General features: G+C 38.7%; 2 protein-coding genes across 2 annotated transcripts; one reads left to right on the forward strand and one right to left on the reverse strand.

Moving 5' to 3' along the window:
• Positions 1–243: 243 nt before the first annotated feature.
• Positions 244–9961, reverse strand: peds1 (plasmanylethanolamine desaturase 1). The gene is made up of 6 exons (XM_057356612.1): positions 8708–9961; positions 6226–6345; positions 5884–5975; positions 4488–4632; positions 3603–3815; positions 244–3517 (listed from the first exon to the last, which is right to left on the reverse strand). Exons 1-6 carry the CDS (start codon positions 8841–8843, stop codon positions 3396–3398), a joined length of 828 nt encoding a protein of 275 aa, XP_057212595.1. The 5' UTR covers positions 8844–9961; the 3' UTR covers positions 244–3395.
• A 146-nt stretch (positions 9962–10107) lies between these two features.
• cebpb (CCAAT enhancer binding protein beta) lies at positions 10108–11607 on the forward strand. Its single transcript, XM_057356611.1, has one exon. It carries the CDS (start codon positions 10311–10313, stop codon positions 11142–11144), a length of 834 nt encoding a protein of 277 aa, XP_057212594.1. The 5' UTR covers positions 10108–10310; the 3' UTR covers positions 11145–11607.
• Positions 11608–13077: the final 1470 nt, after the last annotated feature.

Here is a 13077-nt window from a genome sequence, read left to right on the forward strand (position 1 = left end):
GAGTTTCCAAATACCTTCATTCTACTAAGGTTCCTTGCGAAGTAGGAATTTGAAAAGTGGAAGGACGTACTGTACTGAACACAGGTCTTTGAAAAGTAGGCTAAAGATTTTCTCCCAAATGCAGACATTTTTATTTGATATGCTATTGAGAGGAATGCTATTGTGTATGTATGATGTGCACAAGCATGACAAACTATAATCAAATGACATGCAAAATAAGTAACGTACACACATCAGGCCAAAATCTTGCAAGTTCTTTATTAATTTCATTATAAATATGAACTTAATGACAAACGTTTTTGAAACAGGAAACAACAAAAAAGCATTAAGGCGTCATTTTCAACAAAGAAGCCATCCTACAAAAACTTTCTGAACATGAATTGCAAAACCAGCCGACGCAGACTTTTAAAAAGCTTCTCCCAATAAATCTTTAAGGATGAACATTCAGTAACAAGTGTGAATGCCAAAGGCCATCAATCAAATGACCCAGTAACAGTTGCGTCGAATTCTCTAAAAGTCCCCAGTGAATAAGGGATTGGCTTAGTTGTGTTATCCGAAGGAAAATACAATATTTCTGAGCAAGCACAATGTGATTCGTTCAATATCCTCTCATCTGCACGGGCAGATCTTTGTTGCTCGCGCTATGCATGGAAATGCGAGGTATCTCGTACGAGAACTGAACTTTAACACTCAACTTACATGATCAATAACACAATCAGCCTATCATCACAATATTAATCTTCCTTATGCACTGCACACAAATCTAGTAACTTCTCTTAAGTACAATGTTGCAATAGTAGAGCTTTGCAGTCATGGGATAACAATACTCATATGTTACAGCTGGTGACATTCTTATTTATATGTATATTCAGTGTATTAAAGAACTTTATCTTGATATGAAATATGATATGACAATTTATACTCAAAAGCCTTGAATGTAGGAGAAAATGTCTAAATAAAACTCAATAGAAACCAACAATCTCAAAATTGTATGAAAGTAAATAAATGTAACAATTTACTGAATTAAAGTAACCAGAAAAGTTCCAGTTTCCCTGTACAGTGAAAATTTCCACTGGAGTGTCCTCTTCACATTAACACCAAACACACCACAACAGATCTATTAACTGAGCAAAAATAAATTTGGCATCTCGTATCATTATAGAAATATATAAAGATATTAGTCAACTGTCAAAAAATACTACAATATTCCACTGAACAAATCTTCCTGAATTCAGATATGAAGGAAAAGAAAACGTAACACATGACAATATGAATCAGCTCAAAACACTTCATGTCCTCTTTTACAGTTCGGGCTGACCTCTTTGTAACAGAGTTGGACAACTTGGACAAAGGAATGTACTGTACTGAACACTTTCTCTGTTGTTCTGATGCGCTGACCTATCTAAACATTTACTATCATCACACTGACCTTTCACTGACTGACCTGTTGAAACAAATTGCCACAATGCTGCCGACAGTAAAAAAAAAAAAAAAAATTGGCATGAAAACGCACACAAGCAAAAACCAAAGCTGTAACTTATTTGACAGAATGAAGGTTAGAAACAGTTTCACTAATAAAATCATTTGGTGTAAACGGGATGCGAGTTATTCATATGACATTATGTTTGGGGAAAAAATTATTCTAAAAAATAAATGGCACACCCATAAACAATCACGATTATGTAACAAGTGATATAAAATGTTGCTGAACTGTTCTTGAGACACAGAGCCTCGGTCACTTCCTCTTTACTCTTGGATAGCTCACCTAAAAATTTAAATTCCGTTATCATTTAGCCTTAAGTTGTTCCAAACCTGTATGAATTTCTGTGTTCTGTTGAGCAAAAAAGAAGATACTTTGAAGAATGTGGGAAACCAAACAGTTCTGGGGCACTATTGACTACCATTGTAGTTTTTTTCCCACTATGGTAGTCAATAGTGCCCCAGAACTGTTTGGTTCTGCCAAATATCAATACAAGATTTATACAGGTTTGAAACAACTTGAGGGTAAGTAAATGATGACAGCATTTTCACTTTTGGGTGAACTATCCTTATAATGGAGGACTGTTACAATGGTAACCACACACGATGAATACTGGCTAAACTACATTGCTTGAAAAGCAACACTTACATTCTAAGCAAAGCCAATATATTTTTTATTAGATAGAAAGAATCCCTAATTATTTCTATATTAAAAATGCAACTACTGTTTTAGATAAATATAGGTCAAATAAAATTAGATTTTTTTAATTACAAATTTACACTTGACCATGTATGTGTATGATCAATAAATTACAAGCCACTAGACTAGTACAAGTCACTAGACAGCCAAATTGCTGTGATGGGTCCGTCTTGTTTATCATGCGATAACTGCCACTAATGTGTTATACTACTATTAAATAAGAACTAGGAGTTGTGATTGAACATGCCTCGAACTAGATTTTATCTGTTTTGTAACAAAGTACGCAAACCTAAACCTCAATTGAGTTTAGGTTTTATTTGGCTGGTCAGGCTCACCTAAAACTTCCCTAAGGTAACATTAATACAACGTGAAAAATGATGAATGAGACCACAGAGGGATTTCATATGGGCTTTGTGATCTACATCTCGGAGTCAAGCAGCAACATTGCTCTCGTGGTGTATTTACACTGCAAGCCGAAACACAAATGATCTGAATATTGATCTAAATGGAAACGCTTATAACGACGCACATCTTACAGTCGACCTGCATACAGCACCTCTGAATTTGCAACTGTGCTTCAAAAGCAAAAAATTTGTGACGTAAAAACATTTGTATAAATGTGAGGATGAAGCCAAGCGAAGCAAGGTTCTTTACTGCAATTCATTTTTTAAGGCGTACTGAAGAAAGACTGCATATGATGCTGCTCGGTCTATTCAGACACAAGCAACAAATGAAGACACCGGTTTTGTAGCCCTCTGTGGCCAAACTGCCTTTAAGTTTACTGCACTTTAGCCCCATGCAAGAGGAAGGTGAGAACAAGCGAGATCAGTCCCGAAGGCCAGCCCCCAGAGACCAGTCAGGCAACAAAGCTTTGACAGCAGTTGAAAGTTGAAGCCCACTTTGTTCAAGTATTGACATTTTGAGTGATCTTTTTTGCACTTTAAAGAGTCTGTAACATTTCACAGAAGTCTCAAGTTTCCAACGAGGATTGGGATTTTTTTATCAATAAAGTAAGCAGAGAGGAATATTGCTTTCAATCGCTTCGTCAACCCTCTTTCGTTCAACATCTTTCTAAGAATTGATGGCTTTCTAAGTTGGGCTTTGATATCTTGCCGTTCCTCTCGTTCTGTGCGAGGGAGGACAATTAGATGGAGAACAAAAGATTCTCCTACGAGCAGATCTGAGGTAGGGGAAGTGGATCAGTGGCAGAAGATCGTTACTTGGTTTTCTGGGCCCATCTGAGGTCATCCGATCTGGGCTTCTCTCCAGTCAGGCTTTGGATCAGATCTTCCAGGTTTCTCCAGAATCCCAATTTCTCCAGAGGATAGTTTAACCAGCCTACACGTACAAACAGACATAGACATGAAAATGAGCCTGTGGGTGAGAGAATGATCATAACTGTATGCAAAAAGCGGGAGTATACCTGTGGTAATGCAGAAGTAGGTTTCGTGAGGTGAAACGTGGTGAACTCTGTGGTGTTTTCGTGGCAATATGATGCAACAGTCCTGAAGTAATGTCACCCAGCGCGGGAGCCCAAAATATGTGTGCGACCATTTGTGGATCTGATTGGTCAATGTAACAAAAATGGCCAAAGCAAAAACGTAACACAACCAGGGGTAGTTCCGATAGATCTCCGCTGGAAAGATTGAGAGAGAGTAGAAGATGAGATCAGATCCTCAGAAATGTCAATCTTGGTTCATTATTTGTCCCCCCATGGAACAAAGTGACTGATTACACAGTGTAACAAATTTTTGTTTCGCACGACCTTTTTATAGTTCTTGTACAATTATGTGGTGATAATTATTGTGGCAATACTTATTTCATGTAGCATCAATGTTTTAGTGCATATTTAACTCAAGTAAATTTTGAGCTTTATACATTAATTACGAAATATTCATATATTGCAAATAAACAAAAACTGTAAAAATGTTCACATATTTTAAAATTATTTTCCAATCGTCACTGTCAAAAAATTCTAGAAATTTCTGTAGCACAGGGAAGGTGGAATGACGCAATGATGGGTGATTACATCTGGAACTTGGTTCGTGAGGACAGTCTTGTACACTTCTGAAGTTTTGGACGACCCCTTTTTTGTAACTTATGTTAAAGCTCAGTGTTATGCCAGTACCTTGTAATTTCTGCGTATGAGTAATAATACCGAAATGTATAAATGTGTGAAAATAGTTTTGGGGTTTTTTGCAAGTACCGTTGATGATAAAAAAGGGTTAATTTTCGTATTCAGCATGTTAAACTTATTAAAGAAACAGTTAAAAGCACAACTTTTTTATTGTTACATTGTGTAACTTACCTGGTGAGAGCATCATGAAGTTTGCAGCCATGTTAGCCAGCGGGATGATGGTTAGCATACAGTTATCACCATTCGTCTCAATGAAATCATGGCGCGTTATAGCTGTTGGATCGATGTGGTGCTCTCGAAACGGACGAATAAAGGCCTGGAAGTGAACCAACAAGGAGAATCAATTCATTTCTCTCATATAAATAACTTTCCCAACACAATGGTTTTCCTGAGACTTGTCAAAAGGCCAGAAACTTGTGTAACGTTCTATAGATTAAAATGTAGTATGTATTTATATATAGACCATTTCATCGGACCCCCAGTTAACTTCCGGTTTGTGTTTGGCTAGAGTCTAACAATATAACCATTCATATTTTATTTAATTTATGTTCATATTAATTTATATTATTATTTTATTGTATAACAATTGTATTAAATGAACGATTTGTTGAAATTTGTTGTATGTTCATTTTATTAAATAAACAGTTTATTGAATGGGTCCTGTATTTTGGTCGCATTTAAAGAAACCGTATGGTACATTGACATCTAGCGGTTGAGCTTGGTGTCGGAGTCTAAATTTAAAATATTGGAGAGACAAGTTTAGCCAAGTAACGGTTCTTCTCGGTTTCTTTTGATTGCTATCAGAAATAATCTACAGGCACTCTATTGTTTGTGAATGTGTACCGGAAGTTAGTTGGGGGTCACAAAAGTGCGCATGCGCAGTAATGTTTGTTTATGTTGTATTGTTGTTAAGATGAAACCGTCTATACAGACTGGGGCTGTCGATAAAAAAGATTTCATATAATATTGTTGCGATATCTACAGAAATGTTTTTAAAAAAGAAATAATGCTCAGTCAAATTCATCTTTATTTTGTTTATTTCTATATTTTGGTCAATGATTCACACTCAAAATATGAGTAAGGATCATAAAAGAAAACTTTATATGGGTCCTGAATTATTTATGATACTATCATATGTGTAGAATTAACTATTTAAATTATCGTAGTGTTTACATAGCATAGTTATTGATAAAACAATTGTGACACAAGGAATAGTTCACCCAAAAATTAAAATTCTGTCATCATTCACTCACCATCTTATCATTTCAAACCTGTATGACTTTCTTCATTCTGCAGAACATAAAGATATTTTGAAGAATGTTGGTAACCGAACAACAGCGGTACCCATTGATTTCTACGGTATAGACACAAAACCGATGCAAGTCAATGGGTAAAAATATCTTATTTTTTGTTCTGCAGAAGAAAGAAAGTCATACAGGTTCGAAATGACAAGAGGGTGAGTGAATGAGTGAACTATCCAAATACAAACACGTACTAAACAAAAAAAACTAAAATTTAACTAAAAAAGCAAAAACAAAAAATTATTAAAATGATTTCACCCCAGTACCTTCCCAAAGATGGGCAGGTCCACCGATCCCCATGTGTCAGCACCCCAGTGGACCAGACCAGAAGCAAAATCTGCTGTCAGGATCCCTGCCACTGCACACACATAACAACACACACAGCAGAAACAAGCAGAGCAATTAGGCACCTGATGCTTGGCTGCGACCAGCTGTACATCAGCAATTCAGTTTCAAGGGCTTCTCACAACCTCACAAATTTTTTTTGGCTTTATGTAATACAAATAATGGTAATTTCAGAGCTGTACTTTAACATATTTGTTGTGTCTACCTGTACCCTATTAAACCTTAATGTGCTTGTGACGTGTGGGTTTGTTTGTTGTACCAACCGATGCCCAGAAGGATGTACCAGGCGTGTCCCAGGTGGAAGTAAGTTACCAGGTAACAGAAGTTAAAGGCCATGAGGCTGAAGCAAAGAACCACACTGATCCATTCCTGACATCTTTTTCCTGAAAGAACAAGTCAAAGACAAGTCAAGAGCAGTCAAGGGCAGTCTTTGAAACAAGAGACTGGCATATCTTGTTTCCTACGACACGATGAGCTCTGTTTGTCACAAATATGTTAGGTAAAAAAGCTCAATTCCTGTTGTCAGCAGGTGTGGCAAATAGTTTTTTGGACCCTGATGATAAACATTTATATGATTTGCAGACTCCAGAGTGTTTATCTATTGATGGCATCTCTCTGGAGTGACCCAGAACACATAAGACTAAAGCTGAAACTTTCCTAGATAACCAACGTAGTGTGTGTTATATTGATCTATTGTACTATTAGGTTACCAGCACAGTGCTAAGCAGAGCTAACTCTAATACATTCACATTTATCTAGGGCTGCAACAACTAATCGATAAAATCGACAATAATCGATAATGAAAATAGTTGTCAACGAATTTCATTATCGATTAGTTGGTCTGTGACATCACCTGCGAGCTGCAGTTATAAATCAAGCGCGTCTTCTTCCCTTTTAAAATGACCGTTTAAGACGTGTCCCTCCGTGCAGCGCGAGGTGCGCAGTTTTAAAGTCCGACGTGTCTCTCCGTGCATGCGTCTTTCCGTGCGGCACAAGTTGCGCAATTTTAAAGTCAAACGTGTTTTGCATGCATTTCTTCAAGCCGCGCAGTTTTAAAGTTTAAAGGGGAGAGGTGTTTTAAAATGACAAAATTAAAGATTATATTTGTATAACCCAATTTGTGGCATTTGCACTTTCCAAAGTACATAATAGGCTGATTTGGGGGTTTATTTAGTTCAGAGGTGGGAAGTAACGAAGTACATTTACTTGAGTACTGTACTTAAGTACACTTTTTGAGTATCTGTATTATTTTTTCTGGATACTTTTTACTGTACTTCAGTACATTTGAATGACAAATATCTCACTTTTCATGTCACCCAAAAAATGATTTCCCTGGCCAACCGCCCCCTCCCTCCCACATTTGGGAGAGACTATTGTCGGCTCCTTCTAATATGACACACCTGAATCAACTCCACAACATTTTGGGAGAAGGCAAATTAGTTCAGTTGTGTATAGTTATCCCATCTCTGATTTAGTTATTATAAGCAAATGATCTAATTAAACGTTTTATCCGATTAATCGGAAAAATTATCGTTAGTTGCAGCCCTACATTTATCACAGAAGACTAAAATGGCTGCAAGCTTGTAGTGGTTTTACAACAATGCTTTCTCACAACAGTCCCATTGTTTCCTCCTTACACAGCTACAATTGTGTGCATAGGGGAAATTCACCTTTGGCCTGAATTCAGAGCAGAACAGCTTCCCAGAACAAACCTGAAGTGACCAAACAACATGATTCACAACCCAGTTGACACAACACGATTCACAACACACTTGACACAACACTAAAGGCTTAAAAGAGGCTGTGTCAGTATCTGGAAACAAAGTTGTGCTGAAGCCTATTGGAATTGATCTGATCTAATAAGACTAGAGCCTGAACACTCCCTCTATTACCATGGTGACTGTAAACAACACTAGAAGAGGACACGTGAACCAAATGCACTTTAATGAATGTCATGCTTACAGGAAACCAGTCGCTGTCAATTCTGAAGCACAGCACCCCACCCACATCCACACCCACCACATATACAAACTCATATTTCTAAGTTATGCCACTCCCTTATTGTGCTGTTTTTGTTATAAGCTTCTCCAAATAGTTGCTTTCTGGTTTTCTGTTTTTGTGTTTATTCACCGATTATTTACCCATTCAATAGCACCTGCTTCACATTTCCTGCAAATAACAAACTGATCCCATTTCTGTGAAATACATATTTTTAAATAATTAAGACAAAAGACATTCCAACGAGCTAACACTGTCCTTTAATGTTTTTATTGTTTTATCACTATTAAAACAAAGCCCTGTTAAAACAATTTCCTCATAAATAAACTTAGAGTAGCCTAGTTCAGTAACAGAACAGAATAGTTCAGTAAAACACATACGAGAGCACAAATGTCCTCTTCTGTTCGAAAATGCTAAACACGATATTTTTTTACTCATCTTATGACTAGCATGATTGATAGGGCATTGCACTCATTCACACTCCTCAGTGTTCATTAATCTTTCCCTTCATTCTACAAATTATAAATGCGTCGTGTTTGCTCTTACAAACTCCACCGACAACCGGACGACACGCTTTGCAACGTGCAGTTTCCAAAAAGGAACCAGGTGGTGGATGATAAATCTGTGGTCATACTTTTCAGTGCTGTCCAGCCAGCGAAAATCGCGGGTGACACTTCAGTCCGCGGTATGTTAGAAGCGGGCGGACACCGGCCCCGATGAGAAACAGAAAACTGATTCTTAACTAACCTGGCGAGTATAACTCCGCGAGCTCTCGAGCGCCCGCGTGCTGTTGTCCCCATCTAGCGCCCGGCTGGACCGATCCGTTTGCTTCGGATGTAAGAAAGTTTTCCGAAGCCCTGCTTTCACTCACAGCGCTCGCCATATTCAGTCGGGTTCGGGCGCAGCTGATGATGCGTTAATTCCGCATCCTGAACTCACGCCTCTGTCCGTCCTGTTCCGCGTATCCTCCATCCACCAATTGCGCTCGTCCCGCTGCGGCATTTGGCCAATCATCGATTACATCATTCTTTCAGGTTCAGAGCAAAGACCAATTAGAAAGCAAGAATGTTCTGGCCCCACCCGAAAGCAACCAATCAGAAAACAAGCTACACTGACGGTGAGTGATTCTAAATATTCCCAAGTAAAATTACGATTGAGAGGATCTAAATTGAGAAATATAAATATAGAAAATTTCGATATTTGTTGTGTTGTTAAAATCTGTGTATTAAACGCAAAAAGTAGATGGGAAATCTCAATCTTTCCTGGAGCCACGGTGAAGAATAACAGAGCAAAATACTCCAACCAACAAAATCACAGAGTTGAATATCACAGTGGCACTGAGGTTCAGTAGGCACAATAATATTGTCTCTAAAGAAATACACAGGCAAATAACATACAGTATACATAAAATTAAATAAGTGAGGATCAATTTAAAACGGTAAAAGTGCTAAGAGCATAAAAAGGCAGTTCTTACTAAATGTTTCACTATGATTGGGGGCACTGGGGGTGTTCAGACATATTTTTGACATTTAAAAAAACTGCAATAGATGATGAAACTGGACTTATAATGCCATTCCTTACCTTCCCACCAGATGGCAGACTAACCTCATTTTGAAGTCGCAGAAGCGCGTGTATTGCAGAGGCCAACGCCTGCTCCTGCTGATAGAAAATGACATCTGTAAATTGTATTATGTGTTTGAAGAGGTTGGGGGCAAAACAAAAGACCACGCTAATAATATATGTGGGAAAAAATATGAACGACTTTAAAGAGCAAATCAATTTTGTTGAGCATTTTATAGAGAGCAGGATCAGTTTCAGGATTGTCTCAAATCTTTTATATATATTTTTTTTTATTTTTTTATTAATCAGCTCTTATTAAATGAATTTTAATTAGTTTATTGAAACCATACGACTCGGTGTGGGCTAAAGATTAAACAGGTGTTTCCTAAAAGTCTAAACACTTTTAGGCTACGCTTTTACGTTTGTTTCCTATTGTTATTATTCACTCAGTGTGTTCATGAACTCCAGTTTGTCGTGAGTGTCTGCGGCCAAACCAGAAAAACGCGTCACATACCGAATCAACGCCCCCTCGCACAAGATATATAAACACACCAATCCGAGACATGGGAACTGACTTATGCTCTCCAGCGCGCGCTGGGAAGGAAACCTATAACCCACATACTAGACAGCACGCATCTAGTTATTTTGCAACTAGAAGACAAGTTATTTTCAAGTTTTTTTCAAGCTTGACGCCCGTGTTGCTGTTTCTACTTGCGTTCACTACTTCAAGTTATCAGGGCGGTGAAACCCTGATCTCCGTCCTGCCGCAATCCGGCGGGTGTTAAGATCCATGGAAGTGGCCGGTTTTTACGAGGGGGACTACCTCGCTTTTCACAGCAATAACACCATCAGCAACTCTGTCAGCGACGGCATATGCAAGCAGCCCATTAACGGCTCCATGACGAAGCTTCATGACCTCTCTGAGCACGAGAAAGCCATAGACATCAGCATTTATTTGGACCAGTACCATCACCTGCCCAATCAAGACGAAAGCCGGCACCGGGTGGGAATCTACAACGACTTTCTTTCGGAGGAAAACAAGAACAAGAGAGCGTTACAAAACTACAAGAACTACATCTCGCTGACCGACCGGGACACGAACCAGCTGACCTATTCTGAGCTGCAAGAGACGCGCGTAGACGCAGTGTTCAGTCCGGACTTTTTGGGCAGTTTTGGCAAAAGTAACTGGCGACACGATCTCAACGAAGACCGCCAAATGGATGGTTCCGGAGGTTTTGACATGCGCTCGTATCTGCAGTACCAGAACGCTCCCAGCGGTAGCCTGGGTAATATTTCCACCGCGTCCTCCTCCTGCTCAAGCCCGCCAGGTACACCTGCGCCGCCAGGTAAAGGGAGATCACCTCAGCCGGGCGGCAAAATGGCCTCCGGTGGGAAAGGAAAGAAGAGGCTGGAAAAGGATAGCGACGAGTACAGACAGCGGCGCGAGAGAAACAATCTCGCCGTGCGCAAAAGCAGGGACAAAGCCAAAATACGCAACATGGAGACGCAGCACAAAGTGCTCGAGCTGGCGGCCGAGAACGACCGGTTACAGAAGCGCGTGGAACAGCTGTCCCGGGAGTTGGCGACGCTGCGCAACCTGCTCTCCGCTACTGGCCAGTGCTGACGGAACTCTGGCGTGCTCGAGGAACACGTACACAGACACGGACTGTCAAAAGACTTTAAAGAGAGCAGATTTTACAAAAAAGTCGCCTGTGATAGATAAAAACGAGCAATTGCTCGTTCAATGCGTTTACAACCGAGAGATAAACATGAAACTGGACTGTGCGCCTGGATTGCGCAATATCTCCACCGTGTGCTTGGTAATCTGGAAAGCCTGTCATGTATTTCGTCTGTAAAGTATTTTTGTACGGGTTTAAAAGTGAGATATCTGTTTAATATTCTGTTATTTAAATTCATTTCGCCATATCTGGGGCAGTGGTTGTCAGGGGAAGAGTTTTACTGCAGAGGTATGATGCAACTCATTGTAACAGTATTGGTAACGCAGTGAAGTAGTCTTATAAAGACGATAAAGGTACACTGTTCTACTGCTATATAATATTTTATTGAATTAAATAATTTTTACGCTATTGAAATCTTGTGTTTCTTCTGCATTTTATTGCCGCTATCATAAACATATAAGCACACTTTTGAGTCTATGCAGGTAGACCTCATTTTCACACCCACCCACCCACAGCTGCTGAGATTGAGTTTCCAGCCTGCAGGTTCCTCTTGGTTTAACGTTCATTTTAGTACTCTCTTCTTAAACTTCTATAAATAGCATATTCATTTTGTTTTTAAAGCTTGTTCACACAAATTTACAATCGAAGACTTTATTATTTTAGATTCATTTCAATGCACATTGTTTACCATTATTTCATAACTGAGGTCATGTAGGTCTTCTGAGATGTGTGTTCATGAGTCACTTCAGTACAGAGGTACAATTATCTAAAATACACAGACAGGGTCCACAATCCAAAGAGTTCAGCGATCTGTTGTAGACTCTGGTTCAAGGCTAGATAAACATTGAAAATAGCCCCTTAAACACACAAACCACGAACAAACACACACGTTTTACAAGCTGATATTTTATCACTGTGCAGAATCTTCATGTCGTGGTATAGAATTGTATATAACTAAATATTAAATATATTGGGATGAAATACAGGTGATTCAGTCAAGTGCTTTGATTTGAGTAAATATCAGGATTTAGATAAGACATTTTGAAAAATCAATATAAAGTTTGTTTAGTTTAGACCCACAAGTCAACGTACAGTGACCTTCAGATTCATTACAGTACTCAAAATGCTCATTTGAAGCCTAGAGCAAGATGTACCTGCTCTGTGTCCTTGTCAGTGAATAAAATCAGATATTAATTTATAGATCTCGTCTTCTAGAAGGCTTGTCACCAATATAAAACGTTTAGGCTCATGTCTATTAAAGCATGAAGCTACCTAAATATGGTCAATTTACACCCTTAAACAAGCAATTGACTCATTAAATTACCTTTCTAGATTAATAAAAATGTTTATGGTATTTAAAAAATTCTTAAATCAAAGAATCGCACAGAAATATCTTCTCTTTTTACACCAGACTCTGTTAATCTGAGAATTTTTTCATATTGGAGTTAGTTTGAATCTAAGCATGCAGGTTAAAAGGAAACTCTAAGCTTTTTGAGATGTTCAAGTCCTACTGAAGGAAATGGAACCCGATGGACAGGTTGAATGACCTGTCAGTCAGGGAGGAGAGTAACTAACAGGTAGACAAGGAGCAGTTCATCACCATGACAATAGAAGGCGGGAGAGCGAGAAGCAGAAAGAGAGAGAGTAGAAAAATAAGATAGAGTTTATTTAGTTAATATATGCATCAGTGGCTAGTTTCAATTTGAGATCAACAGCTGAAATCCCTGAAATAAATCTTGCTTGTGTGTGTGTGTGCTGAAGTCTGCCTACTCTGTGTGAATTCTTATCCCACAGACAGAGCACCCGACAAATCACTAAGAAACTATCAAAGAAAGACTGTGGAAATACAGTATGTTCAGCTCACTGAAATACAGTCTA

The sequence above is a fragment of the Triplophysa rosa genome, linkage group LG17 (assembly GCF_024868665.1).
Source record: "Triplophysa rosa linkage group LG17, Trosa_1v2, whole genome shotgun sequence".
In the NCBI taxonomy this organism is placed as follows: domain Eukaryota; kingdom Metazoa; phylum Chordata; class Actinopteri; order Cypriniformes; family Nemacheilidae; genus Triplophysa; species Triplophysa rosa.

Coding starts and splice junctions, on each gene's coding strand:
- peds1 (XM_057356612.1), bottom strand. CDS start 8,843: ATGGCGAGCGCTGTGAGTGAAAGCAGGGCTTCGGAAAACTTTCTTACA. Junction 5,976..6,225: donor GTACATCCTTCTGGGCATCG/GTTGGTACAACA, acceptor ATGTGTGTGCAG/TGGCAGGGATCCTGACAGCA. Junction 3,816..4,487: donor CTTCATGATGCTCTCACCAG/GTAAGTTACACA, acceptor CAATCTTTCCAG/CGGAGATCTATCGGAACTAC.
- cebpb (XM_057356611.1), top strand. CDS start 10,311: ATGGAAGTGGCCGGTTTTTACGAGGGGGACTACCTCGCTTTTCACAGC.